General features: G+C 59.3%; 2 protein-coding genes and 1 long non-coding RNA gene across 22 annotated transcripts in view; 1 reads left to right on the top strand and 2 right to left on the bottom strand.

Annotated features, from left to right (window-relative positions):
• The window catches only part of BEGAIN (brain enriched guanylate kinase associated), a 29128-nt gene extending 24666 nt beyond the window's left edge, over positions 1-4462 (top strand). For all 10 annotated transcript variants that reach the window (XM_042944297.1, XM_042944296.1, XM_042944295.1 and 7 more), the window contains 2 exons: positions 1720-1803; positions 2855-4462. In XM_042944297.1, the coding sequence (XP_042800231.1) occupies positions 1720-1803; positions 2855-4198 (1428 nt within the window). In that variant the 3' untranslated portion in view covers positions 4199-4462. The remainder of the gene's footprint in view (positions 1-1719; positions 1804-2854) is intronic.
• Positions 4463-4944: 482 nt separating this feature from the next.
• Positions 4945-8942, bottom strand: LOC122223134. Its single transcript, XR_006204064.1, has 2 exons — positions 8854-8942; positions 4945-8248 (listed from the first exon to the last, which is right to left on the bottom strand). It is a non-coding gene; the product is annotated as an uncharacterized LOC122223134 (long non-coding RNA).
• Positions 8943-11984: 3042 nt separating this feature from the next.
• WDR25 (WD repeat domain 25) overlaps positions 11985-22506 on the bottom strand; it is a 140618-nt gene continuing 130096 nt past the window's right edge. For 10 of the 11 annotated variants that reach the window (XM_042944265.1, XM_042944266.1, XM_042944275.1 and 7 more), the window contains 3 exons: positions 15695-15865; positions 13125-13265; positions 11985-12479 (listed from right to left, as the gene is read on the bottom strand). In XM_042944265.1, coding sequence (XP_042800199.1) covers positions 12258-12479; positions 13125-13265; positions 15695-15865 — 534 coding nt within the window. In that variant the 3' untranslated portion in view covers positions 11985-12257. Of the gene's footprint in view, positions 12480-13124; positions 13266-14977; positions 15198-15694; positions 15866-22506 lie in introns of those variants that run through there. The other variant, XM_042944274.1, reaches the window with a different exon arrangement.

The following is a 22506-nucleotide window of genomic DNA, read 5'->3' as shown; positions in this document are numbered from 1 at the left end:
GGGCATGCTCACTTAGGACTCCTGCCCCGGCCGACCCCAGTGGGCATCAGAGCCATGTGGCTGCCCTGATTTCGCGGGCCCCATGGGATGGGCCCAGCCATGCTCCAGGGACGCCTGACAGCTGACCATACATTCACTGATTAGTGTCTGCTTCTTGCCAGGCCCTCCTAGGCTCCGAGAATATGGTGTGAATGACACGGGCCAAAAAAACTCCCTGCCCGCATGGAGTTTACCCCTGAGTGGGGAAGGCAGTAAATAAGACGGATACGCAAACCATGCGGTTGGTAAAAGTGCTAAATGCCGCAGAGAAAAGTCACGTAGGTGACAGTGCTAGGGAGCCAGGGTGCTTCTGGAAGGGGCTGCTACGTCAACACCTGAAAAAGGCCAGAGAGCGGGCCACGGGCACCTGGCAGGAAGAACCAGAGTGGCAGAGGTGGGCCCGCAAGAACAGTAGACGGGGCCCCCCGGACACAGGGAGGGGCCCAGGGTCCGAGGTCAGAAAGTGAACAGGAGGCCACAGTGTGTAGGCTCCTCTAGGAGTCTGGGTTTTATTCTGAATGAAGTAGGGAGCCACTGAAGGTTCTTGAGCAGGGGATGAAGGAGGCCTTGGACGGCTGAAGGGCCTGCCCGAGAGGCAGCCAGAGGGCGGGGTCTGGAGTTTAGGGCAGAGATCAGCATATGCCTGCGGTTCAAAGCCACAGGTGGGGTGAGATCGCCCAGGAGTGCAGGCAGATGAGGAGAGTGGAGGCCCAGCGGCCCAGCACAGTGATGCGGAGGCAGATCTGGCCGGCCGGGCAGCGCTCACAGCCCTCTGAGGCCAGGGACCTCAGCTCTCAGCCAACTGTGCCCCTCAAGGAGACGTTGAGGAGTCTGGGGACCCAGGTCCTCTCCACTTTGCGGGCCAAGTTGGGGACGCAAGCCTCGGCACAGATGGTGGAGGCGGGGGACCCTCCAGGAACGGGGTGGGGGTTGGGCGGCTTGTCTGAGCGGCAGGGCACCTGGTCCCGGCTGAGCGGAGACTGGGGGAGCTGGCGGATCTGAGGGCCCGTTGGTGGACCCCAGACGCCTCACTGTCGGAGCCCTCCCTGCGGAGGGTCCCCGGGTGGGGGCGGCAGCGAGAGACCCAACCACAGGCACATGCAACAGAGATTTACCAAAGATGAAACCAAATCCCCTCGAGTCCTACTGTTTGCATCTGTTTTCAGCTCAGGAGGCTGAGCCGGCCCCTGCCCGGACCCTGGGTCGCACAGGCCCTCTGCCCCAGCATGCCCTGACCCTCGCCTGGCCCTGCAGCCACCCCTGGAAGCAGGCCACGCTTTACGGATGGGGGTGGGTGGGGCGTAGAGCAAGTCTGACACGTGGGGAGCCAGGGGCCGCAGGCCCATTCCTTATCATTCCACGCTGGCACTCTCCACGCGGTGGGGGAACGGGGAGCCCCCCTGAGAGCTCAGGGGCCAACGGAGGCCCTTCCTCCACCACTGCCCCCCCCCCCTTGTGGGAGGCTCCCATCCGGGGCAGCGGCAGCTCCAGGTCAGAACCGAGGCCCCCATTCTGCAGGCGACGGCGTGAGTCCCAGAGAGGGTTCCCGTCCTGACGGCTGCCCAGCCGGCCCCCCCCCCCCCCGCCCCAACCTGGTCTCCGTGTTGGCCGCCGGGCGCCGGGCGGCAGGGAGCTCGGCAAGGGGCGAACCTGCACCGAACGCCTTCTCTTGTCTTGTAGGAGCTCTATAGGAAGGACTGCAATCTAGCGGCCCAGCTGCTGCAGTGCAGCCAGACGTACGGCAGGGTCCATAAGGTGTCCGAGGTAACGTGAGCCCCGCCCCAGCTAGGCCACCCCCGCCCCCAGGACTGCTTCGGGCTCCTTTCCTACAGGTCCCACCCCAAGGCCACTTCTCGCCCTTGATGAGGGCAGGCGCCGGGTGAGCCTGAGCTCCCCCGTCCCTCCTCACCCCTGCAGGTATCCTGGCCTTTCTGAATCCGGAGGAGGGGCGGGCTGCCCGCCCGCCCCCAGTCGGGACAGCCTGCCCGTTCCCGTTGCTTTCCTCGGGGCTGCTCATTGTCCCTGCTCCAAGAGCCCTGTCCGCTGAGCGCTGATGGGGGCAGAGGGGCCCTGTGTGAGCCTCGCAGAAACCCCGTGGTTCAGTTTGGGCACAATTCCAGTGCCCACTTGCAGAAGCGAGAAAGCTGGCTTCACGGTGCAGTGACTCAGCCGAGGCCACAGGGCTCCCTGATGCCCCAAGCCAAGTTGGCCTGTGGCCCCTCACCCCTGCCAGGCCGCCCCCACCTCCGCACGCTGCCCTCACCCAGGCCTCGGTCCGTGTCCCCTCCTCCCTGGGCCTGGGCCATGCCTAAGACACTCACAAAATAGATCAAACAGTAGCAGGACGTCCCTACACAGCACCAGGTGCTCGTGCAGAAACCGCTGGGCACCTGGCCCTGGCCCTCAATCTGTGTTGCATCTGTTTCTGAGTCTGGCAGAGGCCTCATGACCCGGCAGGGGTGCCCCCGACAGACCTTGGGGCTGGGAGAGCCAGCCCTTCAGTGGAAGGAGATGAGGGGGGCTGTAGCCCCGAGAAGGGCCCGCATCAGACACTGGGTCCGCCCTCCAGGCGCGCTGGAGCCCAGTTCGGTGTGGCCTGGGCAGGTGGAGGGGGGTGCTCCTTGGGCGAAGCTCAGGAGCTTGTGAAATGCAGAGTCCTGGGCCCTGGCTCTAGCCAGGGCGATTTGAGAGGCCCTGGGCGGGTCCCTCTTGGTCTGCGCGCCTGTGGCTCAGGGTCACGGCTGCAGGTGCCGGGCTGACTGCCCACCCCCCCCCCCATCCCCGCCCTCCCCTCCTCCCCCCCGACCCGTTCCAGCTGCCCTCCGACTTTCAGGAACGTGTGAGCCTGCACCTGGAGAAGCACGGCTGCGGCCTGCCCTCCCCACTCTGCCACCCCGCCTACGCCGACAGCGTCCCCACCTGCGTCATCGCCAAGGTGCTGGAGAAGCCCGACCCCGCCAGCCTGTCCTCCCGCCTGTCTGACGCCTCGGCCCGCGACCTGGCCTTCCGGGATGGCGGGGAGAAGCCGGGCCCGCGGCCCCCCTACAAGGGGGACATCTACTGCAGCGACACGGCCCTCTACTGCCCCGAGGAGCGGCGGCACACCCGGCGGCCCAGCGTGGACGCGCCCGTGACCGACGTGGGCTTCCTGCGGGCCCAGAACTCCACCGACAGCGCGGCCGAGGAGGAGGAGGAGGCCGAGGCGGCCGCCTTCCCCGCGGGCTTCCGGCACGAGGCCTTCCCGGGCTACGCGGGCTCGCTGCCCACGTCCAGCTCCTACTCCAGCTTCAGCGCCACGTCGGAGGAGAAGGAGCACGCCCAGGCCAGCACGCTCACCGCCTCGCAGCAGGCCATCTACCTGAACAGCCGCGACGAGCTCTTCGACCGCAAGCCGCCGGCCGCCGCCTACGAGGGCAGCCCGCGCTTCGCCAAGGCCACGGCCAGCGTGGCAGCGCCACTGGAGGCCGAGGTGGCCCCGGGGTTTGCGCGGACCATGTCGCCGTACCCCGCCGAGTCCTTCCGCTTCCCGGCCTCCCCGGGCCCCCAGCAGGCCCTGATGCCCCCAAACCTGTGGAGCCTGCGGGCCAAGCCGGGGACGGCCCGGCTCCCCGGGGAGGACGCGCGGGGCCAGTGGCGGCCCCTGAGCGTGGAGGACATCGGTGCCTACTCCTACCCGGCCACCGCCGCCGGCCGCGCCTCGCCCTGCAGCTTCTCTGAACGCTACTACGGCAGTGGGGGCAGCCCGGGCAAGAAGGCCGAGGGCCGCGCCAGTCCCCTCTATGCCACCTACAAGGCCGACAGCTTCTCGGAGGGTGACGACCTCTCCCAGGGCCACCTGGCGGAGCCCCGCTTCCTCCGGGCCGGCGGCGACCTGAGCCCGGGCCGCGCGGCCGACCCGCTGCCCGGCTATGCGCCCAGCCAGGGGGATGCGGAGAGGCTCGGGGTGCAGCTGTGCGGGGCGGGCGGCAGTCCCGAGCCCGAGCACAGCCCCCACAGTTCCAGGGACTCCTTGGAGCCCAGCTCCATGGAGGCCTCCCCAGAGATGCACCCCGCCGCCCGCCTCAGCCCCCAGCCGGCCTTCCCGCGGACTGGTGGCTCGGGGCTCAGCCGCAAGGACAGCCTCACGAAAGCCCAGCTCTACGGAACCTTGCTCAACTGAGCGCCTGCCTGCAGGCCGCGGCCAGGGGGCCCCCGCCCACCCCCGGGCTCCGAGGGCACAGCTCGCCTCCCCCCTAGACACCCGTCCTCCCCAGCCCCTGCCAACCGGGACCCTCTCTTCCACCCGACCCAGTTGAGCCTGAGCGGAGGACCCCTCCCCCACCATCCTGTCCACCCCAGCCCCACCACGGTGGAACGTTTTTCACACACCAACATCCTTCCCCACCTGAGATGAGCATCCCCCCCTTTTATAAAGTGAAACTATTTTTATAGAGAAAAAGGGTCTTTCTTAACGCACTTGGCCTCCAGCTCCCTGGACGGCAGCCTTGGCGTTTTCAACACAAAGCTCCTTTATTTTTCGGGGGAGGACAGCGGGGCCTGCCCCTGGGAGGGGAAGGACGGTGTCCTGTGGAGACACCCCAGCGAGCCAGTGACAGGGGAGCCCGTAGCTCTGTCCGCGAAGAGGGGAGGTGGACCGGGTGGGGGGGATGTGAAATGTTTCTAAACTGTTTTCGCCGTGTGACCGACACACCGCCCCAGCTCTCCTGTGGTCCGTAGTCCCGAGTGGGGCCGGTGCTCGTCCCCCAGCGTCCCGCTCCCCGGCACCACCTCGCTCTACCTCAGACGTAATGAGGCCCTTGGACTCCCGGTTTCTGTGGCTTGCTCTCCCGTTGTCTGCGATGCATGCCCTGTCTCGGTTAGTACTGTACTTTCGTTCATTAATAAAAGACATCAGTGGAAAGAACGTGGCTTCAGGTGGTTTATTCTCCTGCTGCCTTTTGACCGCAGGGACGCCTGACCCTGGGTGCCCCCTGCCTTGTCCCCACCCGCCCCAGAGTCCTGTGCAGCAGCTGGGCGCTCCCACTGTCTCAGCCCGCTGGGCGCTCTTACGGCCCTTTCTCGGACATCCCTGTCCACTCTCCCACAGATTTCTGCTCCCTTGTCCTTTCTTGCGTCTCAGGCTTGGCTTCTGCCGGGAGCTTCCTGCCTGGGGACTTCCCTTGGCACAGCTCTGCGAGGAACAGGATCGCTCACTCTTTTCTCTGTTTTGCCCCATTTTGAAGGGTGTTCTCACAGGGGAGGGAGGTAGCCGGGGTCTCTTTTCTCAGCATGTGGTGATGGAGATGCCTTGCCCCCGGCCTCCTGTGGGTGTGGGTGTGGGGACGCCCGTCAGCCGGTCCGCCCGTGGGGAGCTGCTCATTGACGGTACTCCATCCTGCTCTCTGGCCGCTTAAGATCTTCCCTTTGGTTTTCTGCAGCTCCCCCCGAGGTGTATCTGGTCGCGGATTTACCCTTCTTGGGAATTCACTGGGAGTCTTGTATCCGTGGGATGGTTCTGGAAAATTCTCCACTTTTGTTTAAATTTTGTTTCCTCGCTCTTCCGGGGACTGCCTTAGACCCCTGGAAGTCCCTCTCACTGCACGCTTCATGCGTGCTGCCCTCTCTCCTGTGGGTCCTGCTTCTGGGCCCCCCCACTCCACCCCGAGCTCAGCCCACGGGGCTTGTGTTCTATTTCACTAACTTCTCTCTGCAGCGTCCGTGTGGCCGCCAAACACAGCCACTGAGTTTTGAGCGTTCGTCCTTTAATTTTTCTATTCCTAGATGTTGTTTGCTTGTTTTACAAATCTACACTGCTGCTTCAATAGTTTCCTATTCCCTGGAGGTTATTTTCTAGCTCGCCTTTTATTTCCTTAAACACGTGGGCATCGCTGGTTCAGACTGAGTCTGGCACTCCGTCGTGTGTTTTCTCTCGATTCCTGCCCTTGCTGCCTCACTTCCTCACAAGCCTGGTGACCTCAGACACACGCTCCTCGACGTCCTTGAGAATCTACTTGTGCGGTTCTGCAAGGCCTAGGGTGGAGGCCGCTCCTCACGGGGCTTTCTGTCTGCCTTTTCCAAGGGCGGGGGCCCTCCCCCTGGAGACCGGCCGGGTCCGGGTGCAGGCTTTGAAGTTCCCTGGCTCACCCAGCTCCGTGTAAATCGGGGGTGGGTCTGCCTCTTGCCAGGCGACCCCAGGAGCGTGGGCATCAACGGTGGCTCCCGGCATCCCTGCATTTGACCTGCCTCTGTGGGAGAGCCCAGGGCCAGCCCAACTGTCCTCCCCAGGAGATGTGCCCCAAGAAGCAGTCTCCTCGAGCTGGGGAGCCTGTGAGAGGCTCAGGAGTCAGCTCCCCTCTGGGGCCCGGTTTCCTTGTGCGCAGATAGGAGACGACCCTGAACGGGCTGGGGGCAACAGGGAGGGTGCAGGGAGAAACACGAGGCCCCTGGCACCCAGCGGCCACTCAGGGGTGTCCCCAGAGGGGATCCCGAGCCTGGTCGGCCCCCATGCCTCTTTCTCGCCTCGGTATCCCCACCTCTAAGTGCTATGAGCCCGCCTGGCTCCAGCTCCTCAGGGTCTTGGGCCTGGTGTCAGGGCTGGGGACCCCTGGGCCAAGGGCCTTCTCAGAGTCGGTGCTTTAGCCCCCACACCATCACCTCGGAGTCCGCAGCCCCCTGTAGGTGGCCTCCAGATCTCACAGAGCTGTCCTGCCATGGCCTCCAAAGCCAGCCACAGCCAGGGCTCCAAGGGGGCCTTGTTCCCAGGGGGCCCTGCTCAGGGCTGGGTGAGGACAGTGACTTCTTTGGCCTCAGAGGCAGCAAGCCTACAGGGGTAGGCTGACCAGGCCACACAGAGTGGGGGTGGGGTATCTAGAACTCCATCACATGACTCTGAGCAGCAGGGTCAGGCTGACACCATGGGGCCAGCATGGGATGCTATGTAAAGCAGTCCCAAACCCCTTTTGTGGGGCTGAGGTGGGAAAACTTGGTTTCCCTCCAAGTCCCCCCAGATCAAAATCAGCTCATCAGGACGCTGGGACTTACCACTGGCTCTGGCCAGTGACTCTCTCAGAACCCGCTGGGTGGGGACTTGGTGCTTCCCTCCTCCTCCTGATGATGGGGCCAGCCGGCCAGCCCTGTGCTGGCCACAGGGACCTTGCTCTGCCCACAGGGGTCAGAGGCTGAGGGGGAGGCAGATGGCATGACACTAGGCTCAAGGCTTCAAGAGCACAGGGCCATCCAGAGAGGCGAAGGTCCCTACAGCTCTGGAAGGAAGAAAGCAAGCAGTCAGGAGGAGGCTCATGCTGGGTGCTGAAGGATGAACAGGAGTTCATCAGGCATTTCAGGCAAAGGGAACAGACTTGTGATAGCTGGGGGGTTCCAGAAACGGCTCAGTGCCTCCATGCACCTCCCTGAGGGCTCAGCCTGGGGACCACCAGTTTCCCTCCAGATGTCCTCGGACAGATGTTCTGCTAGATGGGGACTTCCGGGCTGTGATGCGGCCTCGCCCTCTGCTTCCTTAGTCCCATGTACCCAGGCAGCCAGCCAGGCCATGGTGTGGGGCTCCGTCCTCCACCAGTCACCCTCCCCCTCCACTCGGAATCCCACCCCATCCTCAGCGAGGCCCCCCCCTGTGCACCCACCACCCTCCTACCAATCCCAGCACACCGCTCCACCTGTAACCAGGGCAGCACAGGGCGGGGCTCTGCCACTCGCTGGCCATGTGCCCTTGGGCCACTTTCCCCTTCTGGAGCCCAGGGACACTGATGAGACTCCCAGGGGTCCTCGTGACAGTTGGCCGTCCCCGTGCACAGGGAGGCACAGGCTAAGCTGGCGGTGGGCTCCACGAGAGGGACAGGGCACAGACTTCAGACTGTCCTCTGAGCGTCAGTTTTCTCAGCCGGACGGCAGGGTCGGGCCACCTGGCGGGGGGGCTTGGAGTGTCCACTCCACTGGACAAAGTCACGGCCACGCCTGGCAGCACACTCAGCCACGGGCTGGCACCCCAAGATGAAACCGTTCTCCCACGGAGGCTTCAGATCTGCAGCTCAGATTTGTAGGTGAGGGTAAAGGTAGGCACGGAGCCCGGGAAGGTGGGTGGAGGGGACAGCCCACACTTCTTTCTCATTCCCGCTCCACATTTTCTAAATTTAGCCGCTCCCTTATTTTAAAGTTGCAAGTGATGAACTCCCCAACACCTTGCACAGGATCGGAGTGAGCCTTTAAGGGTGCGCTTTGGAAGAAAGCATTAGGAAAAAGACAGATGAAGGCACGGAGTACACTTGCCATTGTTCCCAATAAAAGAACCTACAAAAGGGAGGGGCTGGCAGCCAGCTGGCACCCCCAGGGTGCGGAGTGGAGGAGTCGGGTCCACAGAGGAGAGCACCAAGAAACAGCCCTCGTGGGGAGCCCTGGATGAGCCCCTGCTCCAGGGGGATCGGAGCTTCGGCTGGTTCAAGGTGAGCAGCATAGAAAAGAAACCGACTTCTCAGACAGAGATGCGGGTGGTGTTTGCCCCAAGGGAAGATGAGAGGGTAGTGATCTACAAGCCCTTTCCTCTGCATTTTCTCCCCTGCTTGTTCCTACAGGCCCACTTTACAGATGAGGAAACTGAGGCTCAGAGAAGCAGAGCGCCTACCAACATCCCAAGCAGAAGAGTGATGGGCTTGGGGCCCGAGTCGGTCTCCCGGCCCTAAACCCCACAGGGCTGCGGGCAGCCAGGGTGTGTGCTCAGCACACGAGAGGGGCTGGGCAGCTGCTGGACAGAGAGGTCATCCTATGGCCACACCAGCACTCACACCAAAGCCTGATTTAATAGAGTCTGTAAACAATGCTCACATTTAAAAAGTGGTACAGGTGCCTGGATAGCTCAGTTAAGCGTCCCACTCTTGGTTTCGGCTCAGGTCATGATCTCATTGTCATGAGTTCGAGCCCCGCGTCAGGTTCTGTGCTGGTATCGTGGAGCCTGCTTGGGATTCTCTTCCTTCTTCTCTCTGCCCCTCCCCTGCTCTCTCTCTCTCTCTCTGTCTCAACATAAACAAACATTAAAAAAAAAAAAAAAAGTGGTAATAATAACATATCCCAGTGGGGAAAGCAATCAGAAAACTATGTGCTGAATTTCTCACTCAGAAGATACTCCACACAAGGAAGGCAGAGAAGCGCCCAGTTCAGGCTGTGCTGGGAAGCAGGACATCTGGGCTCCAGGATCCGGGGCTGGACCGTGGGCGGCGGGGGTGGCACAGGCAGAGGAGAGGCGCTCTGGCAAAGCCAGGCCCCCCCTGCACCGCAGACAAGTATAGCCTTGCCTCGTGGCCTGCGTCCGGATTCATTCACACACCACTCGTTCATTTGACAGGTGCGTGTGGAGGACGGCCTGTTCAGGCTGGATCTGGGGAGACACACCCTTAGGAACTCGCCTGTAGTGGTCCCGCCACTCTCCCCTCCAGCCCGTAACGAGAGCTACGCCTGGCCAAGGACCCCCGGTCCCGGTGGGCGTGTGACAGCCAACCAGAGTCCTTCCCTGACCCTTGTCAAGTGGGAACAGAGGCAGGAGGCAGCCTCTTGCTGGGGCTTCTGCAAGGAGAGGGAACCGGGCCCAGGCCGAGGCCCAGAGGGCTGGACCCAGCGGTCCTCGGCCTGCCGTGACGAGGTCTGAGAATGGGGCCAAACTGCACCCTCTGGTCTAAACCGGCTCCACTCCTGCGTCAAGTGGTGGACAGATACTAATATTAATATTATTACTGATACTAAGACTCCCTGCTGCCATTTCCTGAGTGCCTCCTGCATACAGGCCCCGCCAAGAGCTATCCAGACCCGGCCTCATTAATCCTCACAAGCTGGGTACTACCAATTCTCATTTCATAGAAGGGGACACTGAGGCACCGGGCGGCTCAGCACTTTCTGCAGCCACACAATGAAAGGCGATGGCGGGGTTTAAGTCTACATCCGTCTGACCCCAAAGCCTGTGTCCTGCCAACAGGCCACACCTGCAGTCATTCATAGAATGCCCACTGTGGACCGGGGCCAGGTGCGCAGCACGGAGCAGGCAGCGAACCCCATGAAGTTTACATTCCTTGCACGTACCCGTGTTGTGGGGAAAGGGGGACGACAGCAGACAGAGCTAAGCACTCTGGGGAAAGGACCGAGAATGACTGGAGCATGTTAGACACAGAGATCAGGGGAGGCTCCCTGAAGGCTCACAGCAGGAGAAAGGCAGGGATCCGGGGGGGGCGCTGGGGGAGGTAGTGACCCAGCAGAGGGGACAGTGGGAGCAAAGGTCCTGAGGCGCCATGCCATGAGAGCACAGTGGAGGGTGTCATCAGCCCATCAGCGATGAGAGTGATACGGGAAGGCTTCATTTCACAGAGAAAGTGACCCGAGGGCAGGCTTCTAAGATCACTGGGCTTCCCACACTGAGCAGGGGAACTTATTTAGAGGGTGGGCGGTGAGAAAGAGGGTGGGCGAGAGGCTCAGTGCGGCAGCCACATGAGGGGTGAGGGAGGACCGTCTATCACCTGCACAAGGATCTGAATGGACGTAAGATCAGCCTCCGCTCCCCCCACTGCTCTGCTCAGGCCAGGGACAGTACCCCACAGGGGGTTCCACTTCTGCAGGGGACAGGCCCTCTGAGCATGGGCTGTGATTATCTTTCTTTTCACCAGATCAGCCATTCCTGAGCCTAAAAAGAGAAGGCGCTTCCAACCTGAGCCTGGGAGCAGACAGTCCCTGGGACCCTGCGTCCTGCATGAGCTCGGGGGTTCACTTCTTCACCACCCTGAAAGATCGTGAGCTCCCCAGCTCCTGCCCCACTCGCGGCCCCAGCCTTCCCTGAATCCCAGCTCAGGCACAACAGGTGCTGTACCCGCTCAACACCCACTGACTGCCGGGGGCTCTGCACTGAATGCAGCGCGGGGCAGTGGGGGCAGGGAGAAGGCTAGAAAAGGAGTCGGACCTCAGGATCAGACCTCCCTCAGGGCCTCTGCGCTGTCCTTCCCTCCGCCTGGAAGGCCCGATTCATGGACCCCTGAGCAAGTTAGACACCTGAAATAAACCTATTTATGCACCAGCCGTCTGCAAGCTCCAGATGCCCTTCCCAATCTGCCCAGTCCCCTTCCAGGGAATGGAACCCCCAGTGTACAGACACCCACCACGGACGTGACCTCCTTGGAGCCACACAGCAAGCCTGCAGGCTGGGGGTTCCGACACCACTTTACAATGGGGAGACTGAGGCTCAGAGAGGAGAGATGACTCACGAAGCGTCAGCTACACCGACGGCAGAGCCGGCCTAGAAGCCGGGTGCTGGAGAGGCAAAGCTGGGCACCCGTGGTTCCTTCTCCCTTGGCTCTCCGCCACGGGGCTCGTCCTCAGGGCCTCTGCCCTTCCTCACTGACTCCTCTGCTGGGGATGCCCTCCTCACCAGCTCACAGTCTGCCTCTGCCGGCAAGCCTTCTGAGGCACAGGGACGCCCCTGCCCCTGCCCCGAGCTGTGATATCTGCCGGTTCCCATCGTCACCCTCGGTGGATCCTGGGGCTCTTGGAGTGGCCTGTGGGATTTGGTGCTAGGGCTCCCCTACCTGCCTAGACCCCCCAGGGCGCTGGCTCTTCCTGCCAGCCTGACCCCGCAGGGCTCCTCAGGAACCTCCCTCCTTCCCTGGAGCAGTATACACCCCCTCCAGGCAGTGGGACTCTGTGGGCCATACTTGGGGTGGGGGTGGGGGAGGCTGGGCCCCTTGGCACTGATGAGGACTGTCGTGCCCCAGCACGGAGTTCCTGAGGGCAGGCCTGAGACCCGGAGCCCCCCGTGGCCCCCCACGGCCCCTGGCCCCCAGGGACTCCGTGGTCAGGATCAGCAGAGGGGGGCTGCCCTATCTCAAGCTCCCCCTGGTCTCTGTCTCAAGCCCCAGAGGGCCTGGGAGTGGGAAGGTGCCACGAAGCTGCCCGTACATGTCTGTCACTGAAATACCCTAAGAAACAGCAAAACGCTCATGTTTATTGAGCATCAGCAGCCACCCGCCAGGTGCTTTCACCTAATGCAGTTCTCACAACCCTGAGGCAAACAGATCTCTGTCCCCATTTTACAGATGAGGAAACTGAGGCTCGGGGGGGGGGGTGGAGGCCCCTTCTACCCAGCTCCGATCACAGAGGCGACCTCACTGGTTACTCACACACCTCCCCACCCCTCCCGGGGGACGAACGGGAGCCTGGGGCCTGGCCGGTATCCGGAAGGCTCTGCTCCAGGAGGCTCAGTGCCAGATCTTAATGTCGCCCTCCCAGGAGCAGGTGGCGAGGACAGAGGGCAGCACAGGGTGGAAGGTGGTACCGACGCAGGCCTGCGCGTGCCCTTGCAGCGTGCGCGCCCGGCTGGCAGTACGGAAGCTGTACAGCAGGACTCGGCCGTCGGCACTGCCCGTCACCAGCAGGTCACCGTCTGGGGAGCACTCGCAGCCCACTGAGTAGCCTTCTACCTGTAGAAGGCAACACGGGGTGAGCGGGCCACACGGCAGCTGTTCCGCCAGGCAGCCCGTGAGGCGGGGGGGGGGGGGGGGGGGGGGCCGTGCCCACTCCGTGGAGGAGCGGCCTGAGGCTCGGAGCAGGGCACCCAGCATCCCCAAGGCCAAGGCCCGAGCTCCTGCCAGAAGGCCGGCGTCCCAGCGTGGATCTGGTCTCACGGAGTTTAGTGGAACACAGCTAGAACAGCTTCAGCATAGCTGACGGTGCCTGGCCTCGCCAACAGCCACCAGGTCTCCGGCCCCTTCCGCCCCAGTGAGGCAGGCCTCAGTGGGGAAAGGGGACAGATGCAGAAAAGGCCCCCTCCCCTGTTCTGTCCTGTGCTCCCTCCCTCACCCCCATGACATGCCTCCATTGAGCCCACAAGTCGGGGAAAATCTTTCCTGCCCAGCCCCTGGGGACTGGGGGCAGGGCCAGATGTGGCCCAGGGCCTTTGGGGACCACCAGGCCACGTGGCACGTGGGCACCTGCGGAACGGAAAACAGAATCCTCCCAGAAAGAAGGTCTGTGCGCTCCGGGGCCCCAAGTCCACCGCTGCTGTGGTCTGGAGGAGGCTCTGGGGCCGGTGCTCCGTTTTGACCCGGGGCAGAGGAACAGAGTACCTTGTGCCCTTCGTAGCGCCGCCTTCTGCTCATCCGGTAGGGCCACACGGCGGAAAAGAGGGCCAGGTAGTTGCCGTTGGTCTGTGCCAGGAACACGGGCTCCCGCGGATGCGAGGCGAGGCTGGGGCAGGTGTATCTCTCCTGAAAGACGTGAGGCCACAGGGAGGCAGGAAAAAGGCCCCAGCTGGGCCTTCTGCCTCCGCCAGACACGTCACCCAGCGCCCTGCTCCTGGAGCCTTGGGCCCCACCCCCAGGCCTGGCCTTAGAGGTCTGCACGGCTTTCCTGCGGCTGCTTAACAAGATGCCACAAACTCGGTGGCTTAAAACTACACACATTTATTCTCTTAGAGTCCGGGAGGTCAGGCGTCTGCCATGGGTCTCCCTGGGCTAACATGGAGGTGTCAGCAGAGCCGTGTTCCTTCTGGAGGCTCTGGGGGGTAATCTGTTTTCCTGCCCTCACTGGCACCCCTTGGTTCACGGCCCTAGTGGTGGACGGAAAAATGACCCCCACACTCCCATCCATGTCGCGGATTCCCGGGACCGGTGAATGTCACCTTATATGGCAAAAGGGCGGAGGGGGTGTCTTTGCGGATATAATTTAGTCAAGCATCTTGAGGTGGGGATGTCGTCCTCTATTACCGCCCTAAGTGCACTCACATGTGTCCTTGTAAAGGGAGGCGGCCGATCACACTCACAGATACAGTGGCAGGGGTCTGAAGAGGCCAGCGTGAGGAAGAGGGGGCAGACTCCCCCCGAGCCTCCAGAAGCAGTGCGCCCTGACAAAACCTCGATTTCAGCCCAGGGAGAATGATCACAGACATCTGGCCTCCAGGACGGAGAGAGAGAACGTGTTCGTTTTGAAGCCACCGACCGCGGTACTTTGCCACGCAGCGCCAGGAAAGAAGTCCGCACGCCCGCCCGCCCCCGCCCCACCTCCACGGTGAGCCCTCGGGGAAGCCCCAGCCCGGCCCCGGCCCCCGCCGCGGCCCACATGCACAGTAGCTGGGAAGGTGGATGGCGGGGGAGAAGACAAAGGCGTGAGCAAAGTGTTCAAAGCACAAGGCAAGGAGCCGTCACTGTCTGACGGGCTGCATCACATGGGAGCGCCCCCATCAACTCCCTTCTCAACGGCATCTGCCCTTTGCTTTATTCCAAGTGTTGTCCTGAGGCCACACTGTCTACAGGAGCCCACCTCAGAGAGCAAAGTGGGGGCAGCTGGAACACAGCTGCAGACTCTGTGTCCCTCAGAGCCTCAGAGGCCACGCTGACCTGGGAACAAGTTCCATGGCATGCTCTGCGAGCACAGCACCTGCTCCCCACGCAGAAAGTGAGCGGGTGCGTCTGTAGGAGGGTCAGTGGCCTGCCAGGTGGCACTCCCATCCACCTCCCCTGGGTGCCTGTTCTGCACGGGCTGTCGGACGCGGAAGGCCGGGGTGGCCGGACACGCCCACGCAGCCCCCTCCCGGAGCTGGTGCTTCTCCCCGGGTTGCACCAGGACCCTGCAGTGAAGGTCTGGAGGCTGGTGGGCGCAGGGTCACTTAGAACCCTCCGAGAAGAGGAAATGCGGGGATGGGGGGAAGGTACGTATGTACGCCTAACACATATTTTTTAATTTGGCGGGGGGAGCACCGAAGAGATTAGCTACGGCTTATTTGAAGTCTTAAAAGGTGACGGTGATCATAATGGCGATGATGATGGTGGTGGTGGTGGTGGTGGTGATGACGATGATGATGGTGATGAATGTGATGGTGATGAGGGTGGTGATGGTGACGGTGGTGATGACGATGATGATGGTGATGAATGTGATGGTGATGAGGGTGGTGATGGTGACGGTGGTGATGATGACGGTGATGGTGGGATGGTGACGGTGATGGTGGGGATGATAGTGGTGGTGATGAGGTTGGTGACGGCGATGGTGACGATGTTAATGACGATGGTGGTGATGGTGACAATAGGTAATGCGTTTATGGAGCACCTCCTGGGTCTGGCACTGTGCTAGATCCTTTACAAGCGTTATTTCCTTCAATTCTCAAAACCACTCTATGAAGTAAATATACTCTCATCCTCAATTTCCTAAGAGGAAAACAAGAATCAAAAAGGCTAAATAATGGGCCCAGGGTCCCCGGCTTGTGAGTGGTGAATCCAGGACTTTGACACCAGATCTAACCTCAGGTCGCGGCTTGAACTTCTAAGTCACAGTTCCTGCCAAAAGCACTGAACAAAGGTGGGGCGGGAACCCGTGTGGGCTGGATGGGGTGGTGGAGGGAAGGCAGGAGTGCGTGGGCTGTGTGGCTGTCCTCCATCGATCCAGACGGGGGGCCCCTCCACACCCTGCCCTGTGGGGTGGCCATGCCGGGCAAGGGACACATAGGAGAAGTATGGAGGTGCTGTTTTCTGCACTTGTCTACCCCCACCCCAGGGATTTCAGGCACCTGGACGATCTCTAAAGAGCCTGCCTGCTGAACCATCTCCCACAGGAAGTGATCTGGGATCCCAGACAGCCTAGGGCTACTTAGATACAGCCTACAGCTGAAGCAAACTGAAAAGCAATGCCACATAAGGTTTCTCACGTGGAAAATCTGGTTGGAGATTTTGGCAGAGCTCCGGAAATCCCAGGCAATAATGGTGCGGTCAGCAGAGTCCCGGCTCGAAGCGTCCGTGCTGCTCAGAAACTCAGAGCCTTCCTGGAGGAAGAGGATGTCCAAGGTCTGCTGGATGGTTGCCTTGTAGCTTCTCACCACCTGCAAGAGAGGGCATCTGTCATGCTGTGGGCCCCACGAGTACAGGGCGGGCACCCACGGGGAGCGCCACGAAAAGCCCAGGTGGCAGACGGGGTTTAGCGAGGGCCGTGCCGGGCTGCTAGGAGATACCTCCCGCAGCCTGGCTTCGTGGCCCCTCCCCACAGACGGTCCTCCCTGCCACGTGCCTGCCCCACATCTATTGGCGCACGGCCACCATCCATGAGCTACCCAGGGAGGCATGATGACCTCTCAGACCACACCAGTCCTGGAGACAGCAGCTAGTGCCTGATGAAAGTGAGCTCAGGGAAAGGCCCATCGCCCAAGGGCACCTGAAGGGCATCAATGATGCCCGCTGATACCAGGCCACATGTTACGAGAGTGTCTTGCTTCTTCTTCTCCTTCTTTTTCTTTTTTTTTAATGTTTATTTATTTTTGAGAGAGAGAAAGACAGAGCATGAGTCAGGGAGGGGCCGAGAGAGAGAGAGGGAGACACAGAAGCAGGCCCCAGGCTTTGAGCTGTCGGCACAGAGCCCGACGCGGGACTCAAACCCCCGTGAATGGTGAGATCATGACCTGAGCCGAAGTTGGACGCTTAACTGACTGAGCCAACTAGGAGCCTAGCAACTGAGGGTCTTGCTTCTAAAGACGTCACATAATTCAAGCCCACAAAACCGCAGCCTATTCTCTCTGGAGTAGTAACTGTATTGCAAAAAGCCAGAGCTCTTGGAGACCGTAAGGCAGAACCACAGTACATATATTAGCTTTAAAGACACGTTTTACTTCCTAGCATCATGGCCAATAGTTCATAGCCTCCTGTCTTGTAAACCAATGCGATCGAGTATCCAGAGGTTCTGTTTTCTGCAGAGCATTTGATCACACTCACCTTCCATTCTAAAGCAACTGGTTCGCGTTGGGGGCAGGTCCCAGTATCGGACTAACAAGTGTCTCCACTTAACAAACTCACAGACCTCAGGACTTTCAATTGCAATACTCAGCAAGAGGCCAGTACAACGCGGCCTCAGGCCTTCCTGGCCGGCCTGTTTACCAGCTACCTGGGCGCCACCATGTGGCCACAGCACACACACGGTTCTCTGGTCCCCCTGCCTGCTGGCTGTGAAATAAGAAGTCTCGACAATTTTTTCTTTAAAGTGGAGTTGACCACCTTCAAAGTTTTATCGTCCTCTTTCAAATGTACATAAGTCAAGTCCATGTCACGTGTAGCATTCTTTAAAGTCAACTTAGGCAGTTCTGAGACCCATTCTCCAGATGAGGAACACTGAGGCTCAGAGATGCAGGGATTTGCTCCAAGTCCCACCGTCAGGGGGGCGGGCTTCTCCCTGTCCCTGCTGCTTCCCTTGGGCCCACAATCCAATCTCCTACTGGCCACTTCCTACCTCCGTAAATTAGGGGACAGCTTCCTGGGGGAGGGGAGGGACAAATGGCTGTTCTCTGAGCTTCTTCAGAAGCAACTCCCAGGTAAGGCGACCGCAGGGTAAGCCCCTTGAGGCCCGCAAAGTGGCACGGACACAGAAAAGAGAAGGCGGCCCTGCAGGCCTCTGGACACAAGGCAGAAAGGCAGCCCATGGCCACTCCCCAGCCCTGAGCCTCCCAGAGGGGAGGGAGTCTCCTTGCCCCTAGCCAGAGGGGCTCAGCAGGGGTGCTGCCAGATGCCCCTCCGCCCAGTCTGAGGCTGGGGCCCGGGGAGGGGGCCTGCGTGCCCTCGAAGTCTCCAGTATCCAATCGCGTGAGTCTGCACAGCCTCCGGACTCACAACAGCACCACCCCAAGGCCAGGTTTGGAATCCACTTTGGTGGGGAAGAGAGGGGAGGGGAGGGAGCGGTGCCCCATAATCACAGCTCTGGAGCCGTCTCTTCGCCAGCTCCTCCCACCCCAGTGCCATGACAGTCACCCTCACTTCGACACCCTCCCCACCAGCCACCCCAGGCCTCTATCTGCCTAGGCCGCATCAGTCCTCAAGGCCCTCCTTCCCCTTATCCCAAAGCCCTCTCCATCCCCACCATTCGGGGAGGAGCAGGGAATCCAGAGATGGCCGGGGCAGTAAATGCCAAGAGAAGAGTATGTCTGGCCCGACTTATGTCCCTGGAAGTGGCCCGTGCACTGGGCAGCCTTTCCTCTCTGGGGGCACGGAGCGGCCCACACAGAATGGCCACCGGAGAGCACCCACAGACGCTGGGCGGTTCCCAGCTCCCGGGCAGGGCCGTGAGCTCCTGCGGGCGGTTCTGGCCTTCTCACTGCAGCCCCCCTCCAGCCACTGCACGGTGACCCCCACAGGGGCTCGGGAAACACACTGACCCAGGCAAGGACGGAGGACCCAGGCTCTCCCTGAGTGCCCAGGAAGCGGCACTGGCCCGGGGTTCCACATAAATTACCTCATGAGGACAGCCAGAGGGTGACATGAAGGCCGGGGAGGAGCAAGGTGCCGGCCCTCGGCTTGTGCGTGCCACACCTGCCTCCCAAGACAAACTTTCCAGAAGAATGGAAACCATTGTTCTGCACATTTCCTGAGAATGGATGGAAACGACCCAATTCATCGGGGCGCCATAAAACTGAATGGCCGGGAAACAAGCCGTGTGACGGGCGATCCCTGCCAATAACGCTGCTGTAAGAAGGCTGACCTTTGAAGTGATCGCTGCCGAACATGATTTACTCGCCTTCACAACTGCTCCTGCCCCGGCAAAGAGCAGAGAAACCATCTGTGTGTCTAGCTGGTGGGTTTTATGGCGACCTTAATTACACTGACAGCTGGTACATCCCATCCCAGGGGCGTGGGACGGCGCCGCGCAGCCCTCCCCGGCAGGATCCGGAAGGGAGCCTCGCTCGGACTCCTCTGGCAACCGGGGGCCTCTGTCAGGTAAGCAGATACTGGGCTGAAGGTTTCTGGCTCTGGGGCAAGTGGCAGACGTGATCCACACCATGGCAGATTCAGGCAAGATGAAAATCACCGGACATCCCTGAAATCCCACGACTGTCTGGTCCTCCGGACAGACCTGGGAAACTCCGGGCTGACTCTGGTTCATCCAAAGCACAGATTTCCCTTCCTCGTGTCCCTGCCACTTCCCAAGTACGTGGGGCTGGGGCGCAGGCTAGGCTCGGGTCCTGGCCTTTTGGTCGTCACCACGGGAGGCCTGGACTACAGGGGCGAACCTCTGCCTCTGAGCGCTGCTGGACCTCAGAGCGACGGAAGACTGGGGTGTACTGGCCCCCTGACCCCACCCACCACTCCCCTGCACCCAAACCTGAGGAAACGCAAGGGGAGACACTGCTCTGGCTCCCGCGGGACGCCGTGCTCCCTCAGCCACCCGCCTGCCCCACGGGACCGTGCATCTGTGACACAGGGTTGCCTTTGGGCAGTGCGGGGTCTGCGGGCTGCGGACACTACTCAGGTGTGCTGGATTAACCACCGGATTTGCGAACAAAAGGAAAGTTTGCAAAGTAGGCACACGGAGGTCTCCGGCTCCCAGCAATATCCCGGCACTTGGGGCGGAGCCAGCACACGTGAAGCCGCCGCCACTGGCCCCGTCAGGCACCATTCACAGGGTCCGCCTGTGGCCCTGGACACGGGAGACGAAGGAGACCTGACTCCCTGGGAACCGTGAGACGGTGGTGGGGGTGGGAGGCAGAGGCAGAGCGCTGTGCTCAATGCCGCATCATCGCTGGCCCCGTGGAGGCCGCCAGAGGCCTCCCTCCCCAGTGAGAGGGCCCCAGGTCCCCGGCGGCCACCTCGGTGTCCAGCCCGATGGCCTGTTGCTGACTCTGAGGTCCCGGGCAAACCCCACCCCTCTGCTTCAGCCTCCACACCTGTAAGTGGGGGACAACCGGGCCGCAGCCTGGAAGCAAACGAAAGCTGTGACTGTGCCCGGCTCAGGGGCCGATGCGCACCAGACGCTCACAAACCTTCTCCTCCAGGGCCGGCTAGAACCAGAGTCCCAGCATGGAGCTCTGGGTCCTCGCTTAAGTCCCTTCTCCCCACACTTCCATTCCTTCTCCCCGAAAATAAACATCTGGGTCTCTGCAAATGCTAAGAGGTCAGGAGTCTCTGCATGAAGGCAAGCTGGAGAGGTGAGCAAAGGGCCGGTTTGTATAGCTTAAATTCACACAAGTAGCCAATCACAAGGCACAGTGTGCACCAAAAGCACTCTGCTGATAAATTCAGGAAGGACCAGAAATCGACATTTTAAAAAAGTAGAAAAGAAGACACGATTAAGTTTTTCTTTTTTTTTTTTTTTTTTTAATTTTTTTTTTATTTTATTTTTGGGACAGAGAGAGACAGAGCATGAACGGGGGAGGGGCAGAGAGAGAGGGAGACACAGAATCGGAAACAGGCTCCAGGCTCCGAGCCATCAGCCCAGAGCCTGACGCGGGGCTCGAACTCACGGACCGCGAGATCGTGACCTGGCTGAAGCCGGACCCTTCACGATTAAGTTTTTCTATTCCCCCTGGGGCTGGGGGAATCGCTCCCAGTCATGACTCTGAGGCCAGAAGCAATGAGAAAAACACGGGTTAACCTGGCTACATGAAAATCATAATAATTTTAAGAACTATTGTACGGCATGAAAAGCAAGTCAATAAAAAAGTAAAAAAGACAATCAGGAGGAAAATTTGCAACTTGTCTCAGAGGCAAAGGTTACTATCCCTAATACACAGGTTCTCAAAACAGATGAGAAAGACCCAGCACATCTACAAAAAAGGCAAGAAAAGTGAACAGAGAATTCATATAAAGGGAAGCGCAATTGGTCCTTTGATCTTGCTCATAATGAGACATGCAAATTCGAATCACACAGAGACACCATTTCTTACCTATCAAATTACCAAAGTCCCAGTTTGACAACACACTCCATTAGGTGGCTGTGGGGCATGAGCTAACTGCACACACTGCTGACAGAAACACAAAACGCTACAATCCCTGCGGAGAGAACTGGGGCAACATCGAGCAAAATAACATATGCCTTGTTTCTCAGCAATGTGCATGACCCAGCAAACCAACTTGTAGGAACGGTCCCAAAGGTACACTGGCAAAACCCCACAAAGGTGTAAGTACGCCGCCACTGAAAGCAGCAATACTTCTACAAACGACGCAAATGTACGTCCACAAAGGACCAGCTGAGTAAACCTTGGCGCATCCACACTCCAGAATGCCACGGGCTGGAGACAGCGCAGCCTGTCCACCTGCCTAGCTACGGGGCGGCCTCCAAGGCATACTGCCTGGTGCGAAGAGCAGGTGGTGGAAAACACACGCGTAAGTCAGTGGAAGAGGCGATGGGAACGTGTGTGTGTGTGTGTGTGTGTGTTTACATCCATTAAAAACGGCAGGAAGATAAACCAGGAACTAAATAAATGAATGAACAGAGGAAGAGAACAGAATGGTGGAGACGGGAGTAGAGGTGGAACTTTTAGGGCTTCTGTAAAGGGCCAGACGGTAACTATTCTGCAGTCTGGGGCCACATAGAGTCACGGCTACATTCTCTTCCCTGTGCGTGTGCGTGCGTGCATGTGCACCCACATGTGTATGTTACAGCCATCTCAGAACACAGAAATGGTTCTCTGCTCCAGGACCGTATAAAAATGGCAGCAGGCCAGACCAGGCCCACCGGCTTTCCAATCCCTTCTTTAGAGCCATGTATATATTTTATAAAATTATGCAACAAAATTAACTGAAAGCAGTCTCTAAAATGTGAGAGCAAAATTAAGCTGATAAAACTAACCGTGTATTGAGCTGGTAGCTTAACCACGTAAATCGGATTTATTTTAGGAAACATTAAAAGCATAGTCATTTAATGGCACATCCTTAGATGAATATACATTCTGAACGGAAAATCAGTAATTTAGACATACACTAGACATACATTATGGACAAAAAGAACCACAAGAAATATTAAACTGCCTTCAGTCACTGCACAGCTAGCATTGACATGTACCAAAAAAATTGTGCAAATGCAGACAGAAATAAAAATTTCCAGTATAAAAAAGAGAAAATAAATAAAACCAAGAAATTAAAGAAAAATTCTATAATCCTAAATTTGAATTAGGAAAATCAGTATACACAATGATATATTTTTTCTTTTTTTCCCTTTTCTTTCTTTTTTAAGATTTTGTTTACGTAATCTGTACACCCAACATGGCGTTTGAAGTCACAACCCTAAGATTAAGAGTCGCACGCTCTACCAACTGAGCCAGCCAGGTGCCCCTGATGTACTTTTTCTTAATAACAGAAACATCTCCTAGCTCTGTCCATAGAAAGGGCCTAGAAACAAGGAGCAACCACATCACTCAGATTATGGTCTTCAAACCCACATAAGCAAAAGTGACACGGATGACAGATGTCGGCACCACACCGGTGCCTATAACGGAGGCAAGAGTGATCACGGTTAGGAGAGACGTGGAGGACGTCGGCCTGAAAGACACAATGTCTGAGATGAAAAATACATTAGATGGTGTTAATAGCAAATGAGACACTGCAAAACCATTAGTGAACTAGAAGACATAGCAACTGAAATCGTTCAAAATATACCAGTGAGAAAAACAGACCGGATTTGAAGATGAAATCTAGTTTTAACCCAAAATGGAGTAAGCCCACGATGGCCTCTTACTCTCGCCCACCAATTATAACTAAAAGCTCTGGA

This window comes from Panthera leo, chromosome B3, assembly GCF_018350215.1.
Source record: "Panthera leo isolate Ple1 chromosome B3, P.leo_Ple1_pat1.1, whole genome shotgun sequence".
Taxonomy (NCBI): Eukaryota; Metazoa; Chordata; class Mammalia; order Carnivora; family Felidae; genus Panthera; species Panthera leo.
This window is presented reverse-complemented; position numbering and strand designations above follow the sequence as displayed.